Source organism: Grampus griseus (genome assembly GCF_964374135.1).
Source record: "Grampus griseus genome assembly, chromosome: 1".
Classification (NCBI taxonomy): domain Eukaryota; kingdom Metazoa; phylum Chordata; class Mammalia; order Artiodactyla; family Delphinidae; genus Grampus; species Grampus griseus.
The window spans coordinates 165,282,390-165,306,920 of NC_139017.1; the positions used below are offsets into that span (position 1 = coordinate 165,282,390).

General features: G+C 41.4%; 1 protein-coding gene across 4 annotated transcripts in view; it reads left to right on the forward strand.

Moving 5' to 3' along the window:
• Positions 1–16,521: 16,521 nt before the first annotated feature.
• The window catches only part of HNRNPR (heterogeneous nuclear ribonucleoprotein R), a 35,119-nt gene continuing 27,109 nt past the window's right edge, over positions 16,522–24,531 (forward strand). For 2 of the 4 annotated variants that reach the window (XM_082671612.1, XM_082671610.1), the window contains exons 1-4: positions 16,522–16,631; positions 19,846–20,011; positions 22,246–22,364; positions 22,908–23,015. In XM_082671612.1, the coding sequence (XP_082527738.1) occupies positions 19,855–20,011; positions 22,246–22,364; positions 22,908–23,015 (384 nt within the window). In that variant the 5' untranslated portion in view covers positions 16,522–16,631; positions 19,846–19,854. Of the gene's footprint in view, positions 16,632–19,842; positions 20,012–22,245; positions 22,365–22,907; positions 23,016–24,531 lie in introns of all 4 variants that reach the window. The other 2 variants (XM_082671611.1, XM_082671613.1) reach the window with 2 other exon arrangements.

Genomic DNA, 24,531 nt, shown 5'->3' on the forward strand with positions numbered 1-24,531 from the left:
TGGGTCTGCATCCGTTGCAAATGACACAACCTCAAAAGTAACAATGAAAAACCACTCCACCAAGTAGGTGTCTTTATGTTGTCACTCTTATTTGAATACAAACTTGGGCAGGGAGCATGTTTTTTGTTCTATACAAAATTTAGCTGACTTTGGATATTCATATTTTAATTGTTGAATGACTTACATGTTCTTGATGACTAAACTCAAATGTCTTTTTCCCGTATCAGTGTTGCTGGTGGTTTTAATGAATATCAGAGTTCTCCCGTTGTTTCTGTGAGCCAGTAGGGGCATCAGCTTCGGAGTGGCTGTAGAAGAAGACAGCATCTCCATGACCTATTTCACCCCCTTTTCCTTCCCTACTCCCCTGCCCCACCCCCAAGCTGTTCTTTCTGCTGCTTTTGGCTTCTGAGTGCCCCAGCCGTCTCTCCAGACATGTGCACTTCAGTTGGGAAGTTAAAAGGGCAAGGGCCGGACCAGCTCTGTCTCCTCTCTTCCTGCCAATTGTTGCCCATTTGCTGTGTTGAACCCTGTGTAAAGTTATTTCTCAGTCTCTCTTTGCTAAAGCTTTTTGCATGCCTTCTGCTCCCAAGTCTCTGGCTGCTTCTGCACACACCCTGAACACATTGTGCCTGTTTTCTATGGTTGTGGAGAGTGAGTGAACAAGTAAGTATGTACAGCAGTTTTCCTTATGGTATTGGTCACAGTTATCTTGTGTCTATCTATATCTGTATTATTCTAACAATATCCTGTAATTAAAAGTATAATTTTTAAAATCAAAAAGCTGAGAATTATTTTAGTAATCCAGCACCAATTCATAAAACGGCTTTTCATCAGATTTATTAAAATTGGGCACAATTGTTTCTATATTGATGCATTTGTACAGATGTTCTTGTGGGAATTTGGGAATACCGTGTCTTCACATATTGGTGAGCCCTCTGGATATTGCCAAAATTTGGCAAGTGCAAAAACCTGGACAGTTCCCTATGAAGATTAGGCTGGTGGCAAAGCAACATGGAAATATTTGTTATGGGTAACTCATTAGCTTTGGAGAAGGGAAACAGAAACAAACAAACAAAAATCCTAATGGAAAAATGAGAGGAGGCCATATTGCTTTAAGGAGATATTTTTGAGTATCTGTTAAGGATAGTAAAACAATTTCTATTAAATTAGTATTAGGATCCCAGAACAGAGATACTCTTAGAAACAAAGGCTCTATATTCATGACATGATTGTGCAGTCTGCCTAAGGCTGTGGTTATGTTCTACTAGGGTGTGGCTATGATTTTCAAATTACTTACACATTATTTTATCTTACGAAACATTTTTTTAAATGGAAGGCCAGTCTAGGCAGAGGTAGGGAGTGGAAGTGCTTTAAATTGGGGAAAAATACAAATATGAAAGAAAAGTTTTAATTAACGCTATCGCCAAGACTGGAAAAAGACTGCACCGCATGGCTTGCGGGATCTTAGTTCCCCGACCAGGGATCGAACCCGTGCCCTTGGCAGTGAAAGCGCGGAGTCCTAACCACTGGACCTCCAGGGAGCTCCTGTAAACATTTTTTAAAACTCCTTTTCTCCTTTCAACATGTTCAGCATTTTTTATTTCTGGGTAGGAAAGTTTAAGGAAAATGCTGGAGAAATTCACCTGGAACCTCTCCTCCAGGGCATTTAACACGTTAATGTTTCGCCATTATTATAGTAGGGGCAGATTTCCCTCTTTGAATTTTCTCTAGGAGGCTAGCCCTTTGTTATGGCTGTGCTTCCAGCCCATTAGGACCCCGCTGAGTCTACTGAAATGATAATTTGTTAAATGGTTCCCTAGTGTTTCAAAGGTTAGTGTTCCTGCTGAAAAAGGAGTTCCTACGCCCTGGGAGAAATGCACCTCTTTGAAGCATTGGTTAGATACCTAACTCTGTAATGGAGTAGCCAACTGGGACCTGCTTATCTATAGGAGACTTCAAGATAAAAAGTTGTTAGTGTGGGACTTCCCTGGTGGTCAGGTGGTTAAGACTTTGCCTTCCAATGCAGGGGGTGTGGGCCCGAGCCCTGGTCGGGGAACTAAGGTCCTACATGCCTCGCGGCCAAAACACCAAAACATAAAACAGGAGCAATATTGTAACAAATTCAATAAAGATTTTAAAAAATGGTCCACATCAAAAAAAAATCTTAAAAAAAACATTGTAAAGCAATTATACTCCAATAAAGATGTAAAAAAAAATAGATGGAAGATAAGGAATCAGAAGCAGCCAGTTGAAATTATTTCAAACTTTTTGTGAAGATGAGAGATAAGACTTATGAAAAGAAGTAAGGAATAAGTCCTGGAAATAAAGCAATGGAAAAGGTTTTCATTTAAGGACAGAGAACACTGTGATATGTGAATAGGCAAAGGGGAGAAAATTAGTGGAGAGAAAAGGACTGGAGAAAATAAAAAGTTAGTGAAAAACAGTTGAGTAAAATGAATAGAAGAAAATTACACTGTAATGACCTAAAACGGTTTCATGGTGAATCCCATTGTATTATCTGTTTTCCTAAATGCTTCATATTCGAAGTTTGTATCATTTTCAGCTTCTTCAAAGGTGCTTTTTTTCCCTCTGGCAGAGACTGAGGCTGATAACATCAAAATCTCACTTTGAATTTCACACCAGCCCCTGCGGCTGCCCTGTAGAGGTCTCCACTTGGAAATTACCCAGGCAGACCCCAAACTGAATTTACCACTTTGTGCTATCACCATCCCCCCTCACCTGCTTCTCATGTTATTTCCTAACTCAGTCATGGCATAGTCATCCAAGCTAGAAACTTGCATATCATACTTGAAAACTTCTCCTTTAGCCATCTTCCCAAAATCAATAATGAAAATTAGTTAATTAGTCTTCAATAATTAGTCTTATGACATACCACCTCCTAAGTAGTTCTCAAATCTGTCTACCTGCTCTATGTACTGCCACTACTTATCCTGTGACCTTGGGCAAGTTACTTAGCTTCTCTGTTCCTTGGATTGCCCATCTGTAAAATGGGGGTAATTATATCCATCTCACAGAGTTGCAAAGATTAAATTAAATAATGGGGCTCAAAATATTAGCTGCAGTTATTCAGACCATCACCAAGCCACATCCTGCTTACTGAAACAACCTCTTAATGAGTCTCATCTATTTTCAACCCCCTTCCATTTATTCTCCCTTGCTGCAGCTAGAATGATCTTTCTGAAGGGCAAATCCCTTCATGCCACTCTTCTGTGCAAAACTTTTTCATGCTTTCCATTGCCAGCAGCATACAGTGTGATGTAGGTCATCAAGATCTGGCCTCTGCTGCCCTCATCAGCTTCAGTTCTCTGCACTTGCCCTGTACTTGCAACGCTCTTCAAGCTGCATCTCTTTCTCTCCACTCTTCTGGTCAACTCCTCTTCATCCTTCAGGTCTCATACTTAACTTGTTCTAGGGAACCTTTCCCGATCCCATGAGACTGGATCAGGTGTTCCTGTTCAGTGTTCCCTGGGATTATCCCACTGAAAGCACTTTATTCATTTTGTAATTGCCTGTTCACTTTTTCATCTCCTCCATTAGACTTTGATATCCTTGAAGAAATCACTGTCTTGCTAATCATTGTATCTTCAGCCCCTAGCAAAATATTTGACTTAGAGTAGGCAGGCAACAAATATTTCTTGGATAAATGAGAGGAGAATATATATAAACTTCATTCCCTTCATTAGGACTGGTGACTTTATTTCTGATTTGTCACTGCACAAGCTATTTGTCAAAGAAATTCTGTAGAAACGGTAGATATTCTCTCATTGCATATCTGGTGAGGCCTAATGCAAGAGAAAAAAGGCACCTAAAGGCAATGTGGCCCAACTAAGACACCCCCTCCCAAGGTAAAGCTGGGATAAAGTCACCGGCCCCTCACGCTCCAGTACTTGAATCATTGTCATCTTTGGAGTGTTATCTAGGATTAGACATCATGGCAACTTTGGTGACATGTTACAAGGCAAGCTCTCAATACAGGAAGCTTGGGCAGGATTCTAAGTTCCCAGCTGCAGGTTTGGCTGTTGGTCAACCTCTGAAATTCTCCAAGCTGAGCACATAAGCCAATAGTTGTTAATATTTTCAGGAGGATTCAGATTCCTTTGAGAATCTAATGAAAGTTTTGGATCTTTTGTTTGAGAGTTCTTTATTTATTTTGCTTAGAAGTCCTTTATCAGATATGATTTGCAAATATTTTTCCTAGTCTTTGGCTTTCCATTCCCTTAACAGTGCCTTTCAAAGAACCAACGTTTTGGGACTTCCCTCTTGGCGCAGTGGTTCAGAATCCGCCTGCCAATGCAGGGGACACGGGTTCGAGCCCTGATCCAGGAGGATCCCACATGCTGCGGAGCAACTAAGCCCATGCGCCACAACTATGGAGCCTGAGCTCTAGAGCCTGTGAGCCACAACTACTGAGCCCACGTGCCACAACTACTGAAGCCCGTGCACCTAGAGCCTATGCTCTGCAACAAGAGAAGCCACCGCAATGAGAAGCCTGCGCACCACAACGAAGAGTAGCCCCCACTCCCCGCAACTAGAGGAAGCCCATGCGCAGCAACAAAGACCCAACACAGCCAAAGATAAATAAATAAGTACAGTTATATTAAAAAAGAAAAACCCAAAGAACCAAAGTTTTAAATTTTGATGAAGTCCTGTTTTCTAATAGGATTTTTACCCAAGATTTCCTTTTCTAAACCATACTGATAGTTCTTGAGTTACAAGACTTCAATCTTTGGTTTTTAGGCAAGGGAGGGAAGAAGAATGCTTTCTAGACTTCACCCTCATTTGGTTATGTCCACTCTATTGGAGTTTGGATTTTAGCCCAGGTAGTACTGCCATTATACCAGAGCAACAGGGCCATCTCCCTGAGCCCTGCACTTTAACGTTGCACCTTTCCCCACTAGGCCAAGGGGATGTGCCCACCTAGAGCTCATTCTCCCCCCTCCCCTTCTAGATTACAAACCTCAACTATTTAGGACCTTGGAATTCTTTGCCCAGACAGCCCACTTCAAGCCTCTTCCCCAAGTTTGTTCTCTTGAGGGCAAACCAATCTCCATGTGTGTACCCATAGCCCTTGGTTTGGGAGGATGGACAGAGATTGGACCTGCAGCCACACGTGGACCTGAGGGCCCTCCTGGAATAGGACAAAGCCAGAACAGGAAAAGAAGGGGGGCAAGCTTTCATCTGCTTTTGTTTTTGGCCATGCTGCATGTGGGATGTTAGTTTCCAGACCAGGGATCAAACCTACACCCCTGCATTGGAAGCGTGGAGTCTTCAACACTGTACCATCAGGGAAGTCCCTTATTTGTACTCTTGTCCTAGCCTCCAGGCGTACTATCAACTGTTTTTACCAGTGACTTATAAGGAGTCAGAACCTATGATATCCAGATTCCTGAGGTGAGTAATTTGTTGGATGGACGAGTATGCTATGGATGGAACCAGAACACACAAAGAGGAGGAATCTGGGGTGGGTATAAAGAATAGAAATTAAGTCATTTAACAAAAATTTGTTGAGCACCAACAATGTACCTGGCATAGGAATGAATGAGGCAAAGACTCTGCCCTTGTTGAACTTGTATTCTGTGGGGGAGATGGACAATCAACAAAGTTATATATAACATCAGGTGGTAACAAGTACAATAAAGAAAAATAGAGTAAGGGAAGGGGAGTGAAGGGGGACTGCTATTTTAGACAGGATGGTCAAGACTCTCTAAAGGAGTGACATTAGAGCAGAGTTCTGAAGGAGCTGTCAGGATATCTGGAGGAAAGTGTTCTAAGTACTTAGTTTACCAAAGAGCAAATGTAAGGTGCTAGGCAGCGGTTGGCATACTGGAGGAACCAGACTGGGGTGGGTGGAAGTCAGGGAGGAAGGGGGCAAATGGTGGGAGATAAAAACCATCTTTAGAGACTTGTTGAGGAGTTTGAAGCACCTGTTACATCCAAACACATGTTCATATGCCCAGCAGGTAGTTGAAAATATGAGTCCAGAGCTCAGGAGCCCAAATGGGCTTGTAGATAAAGAAATGGGAATAGTGAGTATGGAAATGAGCAGTGAAAACCATGCAAGTGAATGGGGTGGCCCTGATTGAGTGTGAGAACAGCATCAAGGATGGAATCCTGGGAGCACCAATAGGTAATGATGGGCAGAGGAGAGGAGTATTACAGAACCCAGAGAAAAATCCGGAGAGGAGGGTCAGAGGGCAAAGGACGTGACACATTTCAAGATGTCCAAATGTAGCAGATGTCTAGTGAGATACTGTATTTGAAACTCTTTGTAAATGGAAAAACTCCATGCAAGCATAGGTATTATATTACTGTTAGTATTAATGATAATTAGAGAGCACTTTCTCCCTTCCTCTAATGGTTATTTTAACTTAATGAAAGTTTAGTTATACACATGTAGTCTATTTATAATCAATCCTTACTATTTTATTGCACTTTCAAAACAAAACAAACGTAAGTAAGTTATACTGAGGGAGCAGGACTCACAATCCCTGTTAAATCTGATTTGTGTAACAGTATAACGTATATTGGTATATGGGTAATAATCGTAGAATTCTACTGGATTTTGGTTAAAAGCTTGCAGTAACACTTCCTAAGGTTTGTCACACATAACTCTTCTGTCTGCCTATAGGGAAGCCTTAAAATAATTAAAACTCAATGGACCAAATATTATGTTCAACAGTATCCTAGAATTTGATTTCTGGAATTTAGGTGGCAGCTGCTGCCACCACCTGTGCCAGTCTCTTTAATGGCTGCAGAGTTCAGTGTTAGCGGGTAGATGCACCAAGGTGCTGATGGTGAGTCTCCAGGGAATCCTGCTGTTGCTAAGCGGGAAAATGTGGTGTTAAATTCTTCCAAAGACCAAGTGTTCATCACTCTTAAATTGGACTTAACAAACCTAATTGAACTTGAAAGTTGATTCTTTTTTTTTTTTTTTTTGCCACACCACGTGGTATGCGGGATCTTAGTTCCCCAACCAGGGATCAAACCCGTGCCCCCTGCAGTGGAAGCGCGGAGTCCTAATCACTGGACCACCAGGGAATTCCTGATTTTTGTTTTCTTCTTTTTTTTTTAAAAATAAATTTATTTATTTTTGGCTGCATTGGGTCTCCGTTGCTGCACGTGGGCTTTCTCTAGTTGCAGTGAGCGGGCTTCTCATTTCGGTGGCTTTTCATTGTGAAGCATAGGCTCTAGGCTTGCAGGCTTCAGTTGTTGTGGCACATGGGCTCTAGAGTGCAGGCTCAGTAGTTGTGGCTCACGGGCTTAGTTGCTCCTCAGCATGTGGGATCTTCCCGTACCAGGGCTCGAACCCCTATCCCCTGTATTGGCAGGCGGATTCTTAACCACTGCACCACCAGGGAAGTCCAATTCTTGTCTTCCTGAGTTTGATTGAGGAAATGGAAGGTTGGAAAGGAGAGCTCATTTTGCTAACTTTCTTTTTCACTTTTTTCCCCCACTTTTTCTATATTCCCTCAACAGAACCCAAGGAGAGCAGAGAATTCATTTAAAAAAGGACAAAAATAATTTCAAAATCAGAGACTACCAACTTCAGGTCTGGAAATATGAAGGCTTAAAAAGACAAAGGTTTAACTTTATTGGGTTTCATTCATCTCTTCTGGCTGTGTACCGTAATGATCATGAGACTGGAATTTGGAGTTACATCAGAGTCTGAGTCTCAACTCTGACCTGGGAATTAGTTTCTTCATCGGCAAAAGGGAGATGATACCTTTTGGTACTTGCCTCATATATTGTGAGAATTAAATGAGATAGCATGGCAAATGCTTTAAAACGCTAACTAGTATCATGAAGTCTATGTAGGTATAATCTCCATGGGATGTTTTCTTTTCTAGCAAAGCTACCCAAACGGTTGTTGCTCCTCAATATTGAGACGTTGTGAGTCCACAGTTTTGTTCTTAGATACTGTCATTTCTCAGAACATGTTCAAACTGCATTGCAGAGCCAATTTGCAAAGCACATAAGGAAAATGTTCTCATTATCTTATATCACAGTTTGCTTTGGGCTCTAAATAGTATTTTCTAACTTATTCATCAGATTGACAATGATGGGTTTTTGACTGATAAAAATGTCTACCTCTACAAATGAAGAATCTGCCAACAATAAGACTTTAATTGAAAAGGAGCTTGATGAAGTAGCTCAAAACTCGGTTTGAGGGCTTCCCTGGTGGCGCAGTGGTTGAGAGTCAGCCTGCCGATGCAGGGGACAGGGGTTAGTGTCCCGGTCCGGGAAGATCCCACATGCCACGGAGCGTCTGGGCCCGTGAGCCATGGCTGCTGAGCCTGCGCGTCCGGAGCCTGGGCTCCGCGACAGGAGAGGCCACAACAGTGAGAGGCCCTAGTAATGCAAAACAAAAAAAAAAAACTCGGTTTGAGTCTTTGTTCAGCTGTGTGGCTTTGAGCAAATGTTTTAACCTCCCTGAGCCTTGTTTCTTCAATAAAATGGGGTAATATTACTAGCCTTTAAGATTTCATGAGAGGATCAGGAACAGCATTTGTAAAACACTGGAACATGGTAAGAGCTCCATAAATGGTAGTGATTATTGTTTAAAACGTTGTGTCACTAAGATGAAGAAACACTCTTTCCACTTTAAAACAGCTTGATGAATTTGAGAATTAGAAGGGAACTCATTGGGCCAGCTAAGATAATCTTCAAAAGAACAAATGCAAAAATGATGATAAAGCAGGCACACAAAAATGATGATAAAGCAGGCCTTGGGGTAAGTTGACTACAAGCTATTGCAAGCCACCCATACGGCAATTTATTTTTTAAAAGAAGCATAATCCTAGGAGGTAAAAATGAGAGACAGTGTTCAGCTCTGGCCAGTCTTGGTTGGAGCACTATCATTTTGGAAAATGGTAAATAAAGACATTTATTATTTATTTTATTTTTGGCTGCGTTGGGTCTTAGGTGCAGCATGTGGGATCTTCGCTGAGGCATGCAGGATCTTTCCTTGCAGCGTGGGCTTCTACTTGTGGCGTGCAGGTTTCCTCTTCTCTAGTTGTGGCGCATGGGTTCCAGAGCACGTGGGCTCTGTAGTTTACCTCACGCGGGCTCTAGTTGAGGCGTGTGAGCTCAGTAGTTGTCGCATGTGGGCTTAATTGGCCCACAGCATGTGGAATCTTAGTCCCCTGACCAGGCATCGAACCCACGTCCCCTGCATTGTAAGGCGGATCCTTTACCACTGTACCACCAGGTAAGTCCCTCTATATTATCTCTTTTTTCCTTTCCCCTGTGTGTGACTTCAAACTGTGTCTTGGATGGCTTAACCTTGTTAGTAGCAAGTGAAGGCATTTTGAAGAGGCTGAATTGATGTAATCTTGTTTGGAGTCTGAGGAACAGACTGTTTCTTTTAGAATCATGAAAGGGACAAGCAAGATGAAGATTAATCTAAGGATCCAATAAAAAGGTTTGGTAATTTTAAACATTCTTTGTTATTTCAGGTTGTAAGTGGTAAACGTCAAAGCTTCAGTTTGAATATTCTGGTGCCCTGTAATTGTTTTAAGAAGCAAAAGCATGTTGTTCATTGACATACCAGTCAGACCACAGATTTGGTCTGTCACGGGGCAGGGCTGTGGACTCGTCTCGTGCTGTGTTACCTCATCTTAAAAGGTTAGAGATAGCTACCCACCAACAGTCCCTCCCATCAGGAAACCTGCACAAGTCTCTTAGATAGCCTCATCCACCAGAGGGCAGACAGCAGAAGCAAGAAGAACTACAATCCTGCTGGCTGTGGAACAAAAACCACATTCAAAGAAAGATAGACAAGATGAAAAGGCAGAGAGCTATGTACCAGATGAAGGAACAAGATAAAACCCCAGAAAAACAACTAAATGAAGTGGAGATGGGCAACCTTCCAGAAAAGGAATTCAGAATAATGATAGTGAAGATGATCCAGGACCTCAGAAAAAGAATGGAGGCAAAGATCTAGAAGATGCAAGAAATGTTTAACAAAGACCTAGAAGAATTAAAGAACAAACAAACAGAGATGAACAATACAATAACTGAAATGAAAATGACACTAGAAGGAATCAATAGCAGAATAACTGAGGCAGAAGAATGGATAAGTGACCTGGAAGACAGAATGGTGGAATTCACTGCTGCAGAACAGAATAAAGAAAAAAAATGAAAAGAAATGAAGACAGCCTAAGAGATCTCTGGGATAGCATTAAACAGAACAACATTCGCATTATAGGGGTCCCAGAAGGAGAAGAGAGAGAGAAAGGACCCGAGAAAATATTTGAAGAGATTATAGTTGACAACTTCCCTAACATGGGAAAGGAAATAGCCACCCAAGTCCAGGAAGTGCAGCAAGTCCCATACAGGATAAACCCAAGGAGAAACACACCGAGACACATAGTAATCAAGTTGGCAAAAATTAAAGACAAAGAAAAATTATTGAAAGCAGCAAGGGAAAAACGACAAATAACATACAAGGGAACTCCCATAAGGTTAACAGCTGATTTCTCAGCAGAAACTCTACAAACCAGAAGGGAGTGGCATGACATATTTAAAGTGATGAAAGGGAAGAACCTACAACCAAGATTACTCTACCCGGCAAGGATCTCATTCAGATTTGATGGAGAAATCAGAAGCTTTACAGACAAGCAAAAGCTAAGAGAATTCAGCACCACCAAACCAGCTCTACAACAAATGCTAAAGGAACTTCTCTAAGTGGAAACACAAGAGAAGAAAAGGACCTACAACAACAAACCCAAAACAATTAAGAAAATAGTCATAGGAACATACACATCGATAATTACCTTAAACGTGAATGGATTAAATGCTCGAACAAAAAGACACGGGCTTGCTGAATGGATACAAAAACAAAACCCATATATATACTGTCTACAAGAGACCCACTTCAGACCTAGGGACACATAGAGACTGAAAGTGAGGGGATGGAAAAAGATATTCCATGCAAATGGAAATCAAAAGAAAGCTGGAGTAGCAATACTCATATCAGATAAAATAGACTTTAAAATAAAGAATGTTACAAGAGACAAGGAAGGACAGTACATAATGATTAAGGGATCAATCCAAGAAGAAGATATAACAATTATAAATATACATGCACCCAACATAGGAGCACCTCAATACGTAAGGCAACCGCTAACAGCTGTAAAAGTGGAAATCGACAGTAACACAATAATAGTGGGGGACTTTAACACCTCACTTACACCAATGGACAGATCATCCAAAATGAAAATAAATAAGGAAACAGAAGCTTTAAATGACACAATAGACCAGATAGATTTAATTGATATTTATAGGACATTCCATCCAAAAACAGCAGATTACACTTTCTTCTCACGTGAACATGGAACATTCTCCAGGATAGATCACATCTTGGGTCACAAATCAAGCCTCAGTAAATTTAAGAAAAGTGAAATCATATCAAGCATCTTTTCTGACCACAACACTATGAAATTAGAAATGAATTACAGGGGAAAAAACGTAAAAAAACACAAACACATGGAGGCTAAACACTACGTTGCTAAATAACCAAGAGATCACTGAAGAAATCAAGAGGAAATCAAAAAATACCTAGAGACAAATGACAATGACAACTATAAGACACTGATGAAAGAAATTAAAGATGATACCAACAGATGGAGAGATATACCATGTTCTTGGATTGGAAGAATCAATATTGTGAAAATGACTATACTACCGAAAGCAATCTACAGATTCAATGCAATCCCTATCAAATTACCAATGGCACTTTTTACGGATCTAGAACAAAAAATCTTAAAATTTGTATGGAGACACAAAAGACCCTGAATAGCCAAAGCAGTCTTGAGGGAAAAAAAACGGAGCTGGAGGAATCAGACTCCCTGACTTCAGACTATATTACAAAGCTACAGTAATCAAGACAATATGGTACTGGCACAAAAACAGAAACATAGATCAATGGAACAAGATAGAAAGCCCAGAAGTAAACCCACGTACCTATTGTCAACTAATCTATGACAAAGGAGGCAAGGATATACAATGGAGAAAAGACAGTCTCTTCAATAAGTGGTGCTGGGAAAACTGGACAGCTACATGTAAAAGAATGAAATTAGAACACTCCCTAACACCATACACAAAAATGAACTCAAAATGGATTAGAGACCTAAATGTAAGACTGGACACTATAAAACTCTTAGAGGAAAACATAGGAAGAATGCTCTTTGACATAAATCACAGCAAGATCTTTTTTGATCCACCTCCTACAGTAGTGGAAATAAAAACAAAAATAAACAAATGGGACCTAATGAAACTTAAAACCTTTTGCACAGCAAAGGAAACCATAAACAAGACGAAAAGACAACCCTCAGAACGGGAGAAAATATTTGCAAACAAATCAACGGACAAAGGATTAATCTCCAAAATATATAAACAGCTCATGCAGCTCAATATTAAAAGAACAAACAACCCAATCCAAAAATGGGCAGAAGACCTAAATAGACATTTCTCCAAAGAAGACATACAGATGGCCAAGAAGCACATGAAAGGCTACTCAACATCACTAATTATTAGAGAACTGCAAATCAAAACTACAATGAGGTATCACCTCACACCAGTTAGAATGGGCTTCATCAGAAAATCTACAAACAACAAATGCTGGAGAGGGTGTGGAGAAAAGGGAACCCTCTTGCACTGTTGGTGGGAATGTAAACTGATACAGCCACCATGGAGAACAGTATGGAGGTTCCTTAAAAAACTAAGAATAGAATTACCAGATGATCCATCAGTCCCACTACTGGGCATATACCCAGAGAAAACCACAATTCAAAAAGACACATGCACCCTAATGTTCACTGCAGCACTATTTACAATAGCCAGGTCATGGAAGCAACCTAAATGCCCATCGACAGATGAATGGATACAGAAGATGTGGTACATATATACAATGGAATATTACTCAGCCATAAAAAGGAATGAAATTGGGTCATTTGTTGAGACGTGGATGGATCTAGAGACTGTCATACAGAGTGAAGTAAGTCAGAAGGAGAAAAACAAATATCGTATATTAATGCATATATGTGGAACCTAGAAAAATGGTACAGATGAACCGGTTTGCAGGGCAGAAATTGAGACACAGATGTAGAGAACAAACGTATGGACACCAAGGGGGGAAAGCTGCGGGGGGGGGGGGGGTGTGATGAATTGGGCAATTGGGATTGACATGTATACACTTATGTGTATAAAATTGATGACTAATAAGAACCTGCTGTATAAAAAAAAAGAAATAAGGAAAGAAAGAATGGCCAAAAAAATCCCCAAATTAATAGAAAACACTAATCTACACATCTGAGAAGCTCAAAAACAAATTGGATACAAGATTTGTTTAAAATCCAAAATCATTTACTGTACTAATAAAGGACAAAAACCACATGATCAATAGACAAAAAACATTTGGGAAAATCCAACATCCATTCTAAAAAACTCTCAACAAATTAGGAATAAAACGGAACTTCTTCAAAGTAATAAAGAACATCTACTGGGACTTCCCTGGTGGTCCAGTGGCTAGGACTGCGCTCCCAATGCAGGGGGCCTGGGTTCAATCCCTGGTCAGGGAACTAGATCCCACATGTCGCAACTAAGACCCAGCACAGACAAATAAAATAAAATAAAAGAACATCTACTAAAAAAAATACAGCTAGTTTTAAAAAGAAAAAGGTTAAAAGGTTAAAAGGTTAAAAAAAGGTTAGCTGGAGCTCTCCCTAGCAACTCATTTTTATTATATCTATTTGTATACTTGTCCTGACTTGTCAGCTAGAATGTAAGCTCTCAGAGGACAGATTGTTTTATTCATTTTATATTTCCTACTTTCAGCACAGTGATTTATATGTAGAGGGCGTACAACAAATATCTGTATAATACTGCATTCACGAATGCACACACACACACAGTTGTTTTTGAAATGCAAAGCTCAGATGACCATACTTTCCAATTCAAAAAAATCAAGATATATGGTCTGAAAAGGTGGAGTATACTTGTAAGGCCAACTGGCCCGAGGCAGGGGAACGCAATTAGACTCACAGGTTGCATCAGACCGAAACTTTCCGGACCACCCAGTTCCAGAAACTGACCTGGAGACTTTCCGGACCACCCAGTTCCAGGAACTGACCTGGGGGCTTTCCACCCGGCCCAGCCTTCCCGCCTTTCGAGGGGCGGGACTAACGGTCCCAAGACTGATGCGACCGGCACCAGATATTGCCAGGATACCCGAAAAGACCACCAAATAAGGAATACCCTGCGCCCTCCCAGATTCACCACACCCCTTTCCCTTCTTCCCCTATAAATTCTGCCCAAACCCTCGCCCGGGCGCGACTTCTCTGGCCCCTTTCACTCGGACCGGTGAACCTCGCCCGGGAGCGTTCCCAAATAAAGCTTGTTTAAGCTCTCCTCCATTTATTTCTTGGTGCCGTTCCTTACAATACTTAGGAGGACCATATGGGTGAATATTTGAAATATTATCTCAGAAAATATTGGATGATAGAATCACTTTAATTACAGTATCCAGTCCAGCGGTTCTTATCCTGTGTTAAATGGACTTAAAAGAATCTCTGAATGGAATTCACTGGCCCTTCAACTTGGAAGGGAATGAAATAACAACTTTATTCTCACTAATATACTGCCAAAATTAAGCATTTTTCCCCATTGTGAATGTAGGCAACAAACCAGAGAATTAGCAGTACTTTTCACTCTGTCACCAATAGGAATCACAGATATTTTCATACACATTATAGTTGTGGGATTTCTTGAAATACCTCCTCATTGCTTACATTTCAGTAGTTGTTTGACCTGCTTCACGATCTTGATATTTAATATTTAAAGAAAAAGATTACTATGTCACAAGAGTTTTAAAAATGTATTACCGGGCTTTCCTGGTGGCGCAGTGGTTGAGAGTCCGCCTAATGAGGCAGGGGACACGGGTTCGTGCCCCAGTCCAGGAAGATCCCTCCATGCCGCGGAGCGGCTGGGCCTGTGAGCCATGGCCGCTGAGCCTGCGCGTCCGGAGCCTGTGCTCCGCAACGGGAGAGGCCACAACAGTGAGAAGCCCGCGTACCACCAAAAAAAAAAAAAAAAAAAAAAGTATTTCCTGATTGTATTTCAACATTTGTAATGCTATGTATTTTACTTTATTTTACGCATTTAAAAACCTAAAAGATCCATAGCTTTCACCAGACTGTCGAATGGCACAAAATAGGTTAAGAACCCTCGAGCTAGACGCAGATTTATGTGAAGCTAATAAGGGTTAAGCTTCAAAGTCCCTTTACCATGCCCTTCCAAGACTCTTCCTAAATTTGCACTCATCATTTTATATTATTTTTCTAAAGGATCCCAGCATTTGTATAAGTTTCACACCCCATAATACAAAAGTTGGATTCACCGTGACGTTTAGCCCAGTACCGGGCACATAGGTTTTCCATAATTAATTTTTGGTTGATAGCTTCTGGGAAATTTAAACGATCCTCGAAGTTATCTGGAAATCTTGCAGACCACCGCTTGGCTTCCTCCACTTCCCGAGAGGGATGGGGCAGTGGAGATGGGGTCGGGAAGGAAGGGCCGTGGGATGAGATAGGTTTGGACTAAGGCAAGACAGGGAACAAACCAGTAGGGGGTGGAAGGTGAGAAATGTTTAGGAATAACGGGATTAGTCTCCTTTGGGAATGAGCCCTTTTCCTTGCACGATTCCTTTGGTTTCGTAGATGCATACATCTGCCCTATCTACCTTGTGAATATTCATTAGCTCCAAACCCCGTGAAGAAAGGTCTCTGCTCTGTCATTTGTAGGTAACATTGCTCTTGAGAAACGCCCACTTTAGCGATTTCCCTCACATTCTGAGCTGCTCCCAACGATGTGTGGAAGGGAGCCCGGGAGTCAGCTTTCCGAGCGTTCCATGGGATGATTTTCTACACGAAGAAATTCTCCAACAAAACAGACGAGCCAAATCCTTACACCGTGTTCTAACTAGCGCCCGAAAGACGACCAAGAGGGAGGCCGGACCGCGTGGCGGTGGGCGTGTCTGGGGCGAACGCCGGCGGCGGCGGCTCCCGGGGGGATTACAGGCGCTCTGGCGCCAGCCAAGGGGCGGGAGGGCCGCGGCCGAACAAGCCGGTGCGGACGGTAGGGGGCGGGGCTCCGGAGGCGGCCTACTTTTTCGGCCTCGCGCCGGCTGCAGACGAAGAGGGAGGAGCCTCGGCACCCTGGGCCTGGAGCACCGCGGCTTCGCCTCCACCCGGGGCTTCGCCACAGACCCCTTTGTGTTCCTGCCCCCGCCCCGGAGGCTCCCCAGCCGGCGGCGCTGAGTTCCCTCATTGGCTCAGCCGACGGCTTCATCGATTGGCTCCCAAGTCGTCCGGCGTGGTGCGTCTCTTCTCGCTACTATTGGTCTTCTGAGCTGCTCCTCAGGCCGCCGCGCGCGGTGATTGCCCGGCCTCTCGGAGTCCCTGGAAGCAGTTCCGGGAAACCCCGCGTGCTGCCGGGATCGCGTCTCTGTCCATGAGGGGGGGAGGGGGTGGCGCGCGCGCCATTTCTAGTCGTTTTCAAAGCGCCTCGCGCTGATTCTCACGGGCCAGGCCGTCGGCCCCAGCTCTGCCCCGGTGAGTCTCGCGCCGGCCCGCGGGGGGAGGGGCCGGGAGCCCCGATCTGACCCTACTGGGCCCGGCCGGGGCACGGCGCCTTGTCCCCAGTTTCGTTTTCGCTCCGAGGCCCCGGGGTGGGGGTGGGGATGGGCTGGTGGCGGTTTCAGCCTCGTCCGGCCGCTCAGTTGAGGGCCTGACCCAGCCGAGGCGTCTCCTCGCCCTCGCTCGTCCTCCCCCCGCCCCTCCAACTCCCGGCTCGCGGTCCGGCCGGCCCGGCGCCCTCCGCGCAGGCTGCCGGGCCGGGCGCGCTTTTCCCGCCTCCGCCCGCTGCTCCACGCGGCCGGGCCGGGCCGGCGGCCTGGGGCGCCCGCGGCCCCATTGCTTCTCCCCGCCGGAGCCGTCTCGCTCCCGTCTCTTCCGGCCTAGCCACGAGTGGGATGTGTTGGTGATCCGGACCGGCATGGGGAGCGGGTGGGCAGAGGGCGGGATGCAAACCCCGGGTGACCTGAGCCGGGAGAAAACTTTTGTGTGAAGCAGAGGCCAAAAGGCTGGTTTGTGTAGGAAGCCTCCCTCCCCTCCTCCATTCTGCATGCTTCGAGTCGAGATTTGAAGGAAAAAATGACTACTAGAGGCCATGAAACTTAGCCTTCGAGCGGCGCCTGAGATACCTAATTCTAAGACTGTCGTAGGCGCACTAAATTGGAAAGGCGATTCTTTTTCTTCTGCGGTAAAAACCGTAATTGCCAAAATTTAAAACTTGAAGCCACGGGGCTCTTGAAGGGTTCAGTCCTTTCACACTACCTGTTTCAGATTTTTGCTGTCCTCCGGAGGCTGAATTTATGTCTCATGAGTCAGTCGTAGGTTAAGGGCTTGACACTTCCTAAGCCATGAGATAACCGTTAGTCTTCATTTCGTTGGTTCTTTTAAAGCCGGTCTCTTAAATGTGAAGAATTTTCACGAGATGTTCAGAAAAAATCAGGGAGGGGCTAGTGCCAGACTTCCCAAATCTCCCAGGAGTCCTTATTTAAATTTCTACTTCTCGCAAAAAAGTTTAGATCAAATGACTTAAGTCACATTAGTGTATTTGCTGCATCCAGAAATATGGTTTGGCTGTGTGGCATCGTATTGAATACACACAAGAGTTTTAAATGGTCTCATATGACATGAAAGTCTTTTTTAAAATGAGCACATTGTATTTGGCTTGAAGAGAGCTTTTTCCTTGATCCGAAAGGTTTTATTTTCTGGACTCTAATAGTTGTACGTTTTTGTTGTTGTTAAAGTTTACAGACTTTTTTTGTAAATTTCAAACAATTTCAGAATCAACTTGTAGAGAGCCTTTGCAATGGATGGTAGTCATAAATATTTCTGTCTTGTGCTTGATATGCAACTTGTCTTTTTGCTTTACACATACTTAAAAAATACCACCTTAACAGATGTTCGTTGAACTTTTCTGTTAAAATTTGCTTTCTTTCCGTAACTAATAGTATTCCAAGGTGCAATACTGCAAGGGTCTTGTGATACGGAGAACTTCTGAGTTCTGATGATCTTATGGTCGTATTTGGGGGTGGGGGAGCATGGAAAACTCAATGTTCACAAAGATGTTTTGGACTTTAGGATGCATCTTTATAGAAGTAGGTGTATTAATCAGTAAACTATTCATCTTAAACTGTAAGTAGTTTCTTGATCAAAAGTGCCAGTTTTGAATGTTTTTGTTTTTGCCAGTTCATCAGAATTTGAGGCTTGCCTTGAGAAACATTTATCCACCCAGCGATTAACCATGGAGTCTGCGTCTGTGTAGACATTAGAGGGTTACTAAGTCTTAATAATGTTTTGTAATCATAAGAAGTCATGATATTGTTTATCCCATTTTCAAAGTAACCCTTTCTGCATTTTCCTCTCTTCCTACCCTGTATTACCTCCTTCTCAGTCTTCCTCCCGTTTTCATTAACTTCAACTAAGTATCGGTGGACTTTGAAATGAAGTTGTTTTAAGTCGGAAAACTGCACCTGGTGCATTTGCACAGTGTTTTGATAAGCAGTCTGGAGGTGTGGTTATCTTACGTATGGGTTTTAGTGCTTTTTAGGAAACTTGTATTTTCTTTATAGCTGACTAGGTATCTTGAGTTTCATCAAGAAAAGTAGGCTTTTCCTTGAAATCCATCTTCATGTCTATTTCAGTATTCGTTGCAATGTCTTTATTCTGGTGCTTATTACCTTCATCACATTATAATTTCACCACAGACAAATGCACTTTAACTTTAATTCCGTCTTTTGAGGAGGTAGTATAGAGACTGGCCTTGTATGGTTTTATTATTTAATCTCTTTCTTCAGGGAGTTGATCCACTTCAGCATTACGTACAGGTTGAACACCCAAAATGATTTGGGTAGGTTAATCTGAGACATCTGACCTAAGTTTATCCTAATTAGGTAATGTTTGTTGAAACTATTTGGAAGAAATTAGTTATCCGTTCTAAAATATGTTTTTTAGGTTTATTTTACTGATATGAAAAATTCAGTATACACTCATGATTTTTTTTTTTTTGAGAAGCAACCTTAACTATAGCTCACTTTTTATTTTATGTGGACTTAAAACAATCATTTAGCTTTTAAACCTGGTCATTTTTTCTTTTAAATCTGTGAATGGGAATAGCAAATTAATTTTAGAACAAAAATTAATGTCAAGTTGTGTTTTTTGTTTTGTTTTAAGTGAGGCGGAGAAAACCCAAATCACCAGAATGTTGAACTAGAGACAACAGGGCATTTATTTCACACCTATCTTGGATTTGAAGCAGAGCTAGGAAAATTTGAAAGTCCTTGAACCTTAAGTTGTCTGTGGGTGTTCATTCTGTTTTTAAACGAAACTTTTTAAAACTGTGTAAGAATTGAGAGCTTGAGGGGCTTTTTAGGATTTTGTGGTGATTTGTTGATAAGCTCGTCAGGACACAACAGCTGCTTTTGTTAATCAGTGATTCTACCTTAAGTAAATTCAAGCCTTTATTTAACCTAGTGTACATGAAGTTCCTTAAATAACACTTCCATGTACATTTTCCATGGTTTTACAGAATTATTATGCAAATTTAGGTCAGATACATCAGAAAAGGCATCATAAAATAATATTTTGATAGAAGTTATTAGCAGCATGTATACAAATTAGTTTAGATAAATCATGCATTGTCCTACAAACTAGTTATTTCTGGCTTAATGTAATATAGCTCCTGAATTTTTTCCAGCAGCATAATAAAATGGCTAATCAGGTGAATGGTAATGCGGTACAGTTAAAAGAAGAGGAAGAACCAATGGATACTTCCAGTGTAACTCACACAGAACACTACAAGACACTGATAGAGGCAGGCCTCCCACAGAAGGTGGCAGAAAGACTTGATGAAATATTTCAGACAGGTATAATATACATTTCTTGTTTCTGACTGGTTATGAAAGTGAGGGCAAACCACTTTGAATTTTATAGACTTTTTTTTAAGGTTAAATATTATTGTTTCTGATCTATATAGAGCTGAATGTTACTTTCCCTTCATTGAGGGCATATTGGGTTTGACTTTGATATTCTTATTTCATTATTTCAAAGCCTTCTTAGTGTTGAATATGCAGTCTTAGTTGTTTCAGAACAGTACATCAATTTGTCTTAGATTTACCATCAATTAATATATATGTTTCAGCATATCAAATTTTACATTTTTTCTTAATCTAAATCAGTCATCATTTTGCTTTTACTTTTCTACTTTAGCTTCTTAAAGTGATTGTTAAAACAGCTTAGGTCTGATTAGGTGGCATAATAAGAGGACTAGTTAGACTGTATTGTCTGAAATGATAATAAATGTCCGACTCCTTGAGAGTTTGTGGCCTGTCTAGTTTCTAACAGACAGAAATCCACAACTCTCAGTAATTTGGAAGTGTTTGGTTTGTAACAGCTGCTTTTTTTTTCTTTCTTTGTTTTTTTTTAAATCTAGGAGTCCCATGGTTAAGTGCTTAAGGAAATTTGAACATTTTAATATGGTGGTTGTAAGTGGTTTGAAGTTCTAAAGAGGGAGAGAAATGTATCCCCTTAGGAAGTGTTGTTCATAAATAAATGTGTCCTCCCCCTTTGGGGCCATAGATGGAAACTTTCTTCCTCTGTGTTTTGTGTGCCTATCCAGATTCTGGGAGAGAGAATTGAACTGTCTCACAAACATGTCTTAAGTACCGTAGTAACAAATATCTGGGGGTTTTTTGTCCTTAAAACATTTTTTTTTTTTTTTAATCTGAGAAGCTCAAGATAATTTTAGACATTAAAATGACTTCTCAAAATGACTCCTGGGTGATGGTCCCATTTGAAAATCAGTCCTCAGGAACTTTCTGTGACATTCTGCCATAGAGAATTGGCAGTGATCTGCTTCGAGATACTCTCTTGTAGAGTGTTCTGTTACTGATAAGAGGCTGATGGTTTGGGTGTAGGGTTGGATTGACAGAACGGACTGATGGGTATCCTGAGTTGTGTCTTTGGGTGGTGATATGGAATATTCAAGTAAGGAAACTCCAGTTATTTAGGCATGCTCATTTTGAGCTCTTAAAACAAATCATGGCAACAGTTTTTTAAAAGTAACCTCGCAAGTGACAGTATTTATTATGGAGTAAAGTTCTTTTTGGCTTTACCAAAATGGAGTCACTTTTGATGTTAGTTCATATGGATTTGGGGGTTTTAATCTGCCAAATATTTCCATTTTACTTTGGATCAATTCTGAAATATATTGAGAAATATAAAATTTAACAGACTTAAGAAATTAAACTTAGTAAATGTTCTGTGTGCAGTTAAATATACTGTATATATATAGAATGCAGTGCATATATTTTCTGTATAGTTTGCTCGTTAAGTCTACAGTAAAGTCCTTTTAATGCCATTTGCAAAAATTGTCATTGACAGTGTTGTGAATGCCACAGCATCTTTTAAAATCTCATTGTGACACTTATGAAGAACAAAAATGCCTTAAAATATGACTTTCAGAATTGATTAATCAAGCTGCACTGGCATTTATAGAAAAGTTTAAAATTATGCCTTTCCACATTCTGACTGCAGCAAAGTAGATGTTCAGATAAATAGATGAATTTCATTTTATCTTAGGTGTTAAGGAGGGAAAGCCTGTGACACTTTTTGGAGAGTGGAAAGAATTATTTAGTAAAAAAGGTTCTCTTATTTTTTTCCCCACTTCTTGTGTGGTTAGCAATAACTCCAACAGTGCATGTAATTTGAAGGTTGCTCCTTGGGAAATACAGTGTGTTCTTATCACCCTAACATGTTATATTAATGCTTAATCTGTAGTACAATGTGTACATCAGATTTAACTTCCGGAACTTAAACGTTTTGGGGAGTGGGAAATGGGGTTAGGATTTTTTTGGTTTTTGTGGGGATATGGGGATTGAAATTTATGTTTATAGGTGTTGACATTTTATCTTTTGTTTTCATATTTGTACTCTTGACCTTTCTGTATAGTATTTTTATAGCTGCCTATATGCATATAGTTAAATGAAAATGTAGTTAGTGATAGTATTAAATATAACAATTCTTGATTAAACACTGATAGCACAGTTTAGATTATCCCCTTTGTTGCAATAATGTTACCCCTTTTCAATTTAATTTTTAGGCTTGGTAGCTTATGTCGATCTTGATGAAAGAGCCATTGATGCTCTCAGGGAATTTAATGAAGAAGGAGCTCTGTCTGTACTACAACAGTTCAAGGAAAGTGACTTATCACATGTTCAGGTAAGGTCATTATTCAGAAATGTCTTTGAACAACTAATGATCTGAAATTATTTTACTGTGACTTTTTTTCCTGTGGAGGAGTGGTATTTTTGTTTCTGACTACCTCTGCTTCTTTTAAAAAATAAGCTTAAAGAAAAAATGATTTACATGGCAGAGAGTTTTCAGAAACACAAGCATAAAGTAAAAGTCTCCCACTCCTTTGTAATATTTTTGGATTATGTGGTCCTGTTTTATTATCTTGGAGGGAAATGTTGGTGGGAGGAATAAATTCAGGACACCTGGCAAAATAGCCCAGATACATTTAAATATCAACCAATGGAAGACTGTTTTGCCAGTGTAGCAGGTAAGCTCCCCGGAGGTCTTGTGTGTCTTAACTGCTGTCTGTTCCAGTCTGGCATGTAACAACCACTCTGCAAATATTTGTTGAGTGAATAAATGAGTAAATATTTTGTTAAAATTCTGGTCTTCTGAAATTTAAATATGTATTTGACCCTTCATCAATTCCTGGTGATTCTTTTTCATTGAATTACTTGGCTGTTCTAGAACAAAAGTGCATTTTTATGTGGAGTTATGAAGACCTACAGGCAAAGGGAGAAACAGGGGAGCAAGGTGCAAGAGTCTACAAAGGGACCCGATGAAGCAAAGATCAAGGTAAAGCTTGACTTGGATAGTTGCAATGAAATTAAATTTAATTGTGAGATCAAATGCTTCTTTTCATGTTTCCTAGAAGCAGTTTTTTTTCTTTTGCGGTACGCGAGCCTCTCACTGTTGTGGCCTCTCCCCTTGCGGAGCACAGGCTCCGGACGCGGAGGCTCAGTGGCCATGGCTCACAGGCCTAGCCGCTCCGTGGCATGTGGGATCTTCCCGGACCGGGACACGAACCCGTGTCCCCTGCATCGGCAGGCGGACTCTCAACCACTGCGCCACCAGGGAAGCCCTAGAAACAGTTTTTACTGCACGTAAAAAAAAAAAAGAAAAAGAAAAACTAGTGTTTGGAAATGAGATGATTTAGGGAAAATTACATAAGAAGAATTTTAGGGGCAGACATTTAATTGTATGTTTGGTGAAAATTCCTAAACATACTCTCCCTTATTCCTTGTTCTTTTGGCTATGAATGACATATTTATTGATACTTCCAATAATAGTTTTCTAGATTGATTCAATCATGTCTCTTCAGTTTCTTTCCAAGTATTTTGTCTTTTCTCTTGCTGAAGAGGTGGTTTTTTGGCTTTTTTTTTTTTACCGGTACGCGGGCCTCTCCCTGCTGTGGCCTCTCCCTGCTGTGGCCTCTCCCGTTGCGGAGTACAGGCTCCGGATGCGCAGGCCCAGCAGCCATGGCTCACGGGCCCAGCCGCTCCGCAGCATGTGAGGTCTCCGCGGCATGTGGGGTCTTCCCGGACTGGGGCACCAACCCGTGTCCCCTGCATTGGCAGGCGGACTCTCAACCACTGCGCCATCAGGGAAGCCCTGAAGAGGTGTTTTAATAACTGCTTTCCTCCTTCTCAGTTTTTATTTACTTCAGTTTCTTTGTTTGTAAACTGGGAACAGTAATAGTACCTACCTCATGAAGTGTGAAGGTTAAAGGAATTAAGATACTCAAAGTGCTTAGAGTAATGCCTGGAATGTAGCGAGAACAGTGTAACTATGAGCCATTATTATTATTACTATTAGTCTTTTGATAAACTGAAAGGTGAATATAGGGCTTTTAGTAAAAGAATTAAATGGCTATTGATGTTTTGCTGCAGTGATAGACTTTTGAGTTTGAAATAGTTAATTTATTTAATGTTGAAGTTTGTCCAATTTTACGTTTTAGACAAGAAATATAGTTTTTATCATGTAACTAGCTTATATAAAGCTCCTTTGTACCTTTTTTCCCTCATTTGTAAAATGGCACAATCCCATTCTTTTTTTTTTTTTGCGGTATGTGGGCCTCTCACTGTTGTGGCCTCTCCCGTTGCGGAGCACAGGCTCCGGACGCGCAGGCTCAGCGGCCATGGCTCATGGGCCCAGCCGCTCCGCGGCATGTGGGATCTTCCCGGACCGGGTCACGAACCCGTGTCCCCTGCATCGGCAGGCGGACTCTCAATCACTGCACCACCAGGGAAGCCCCACAATCCCATTCTTATGTCTTTTAACTAATAGATGAAAACTCTATTTGCTGTAATGG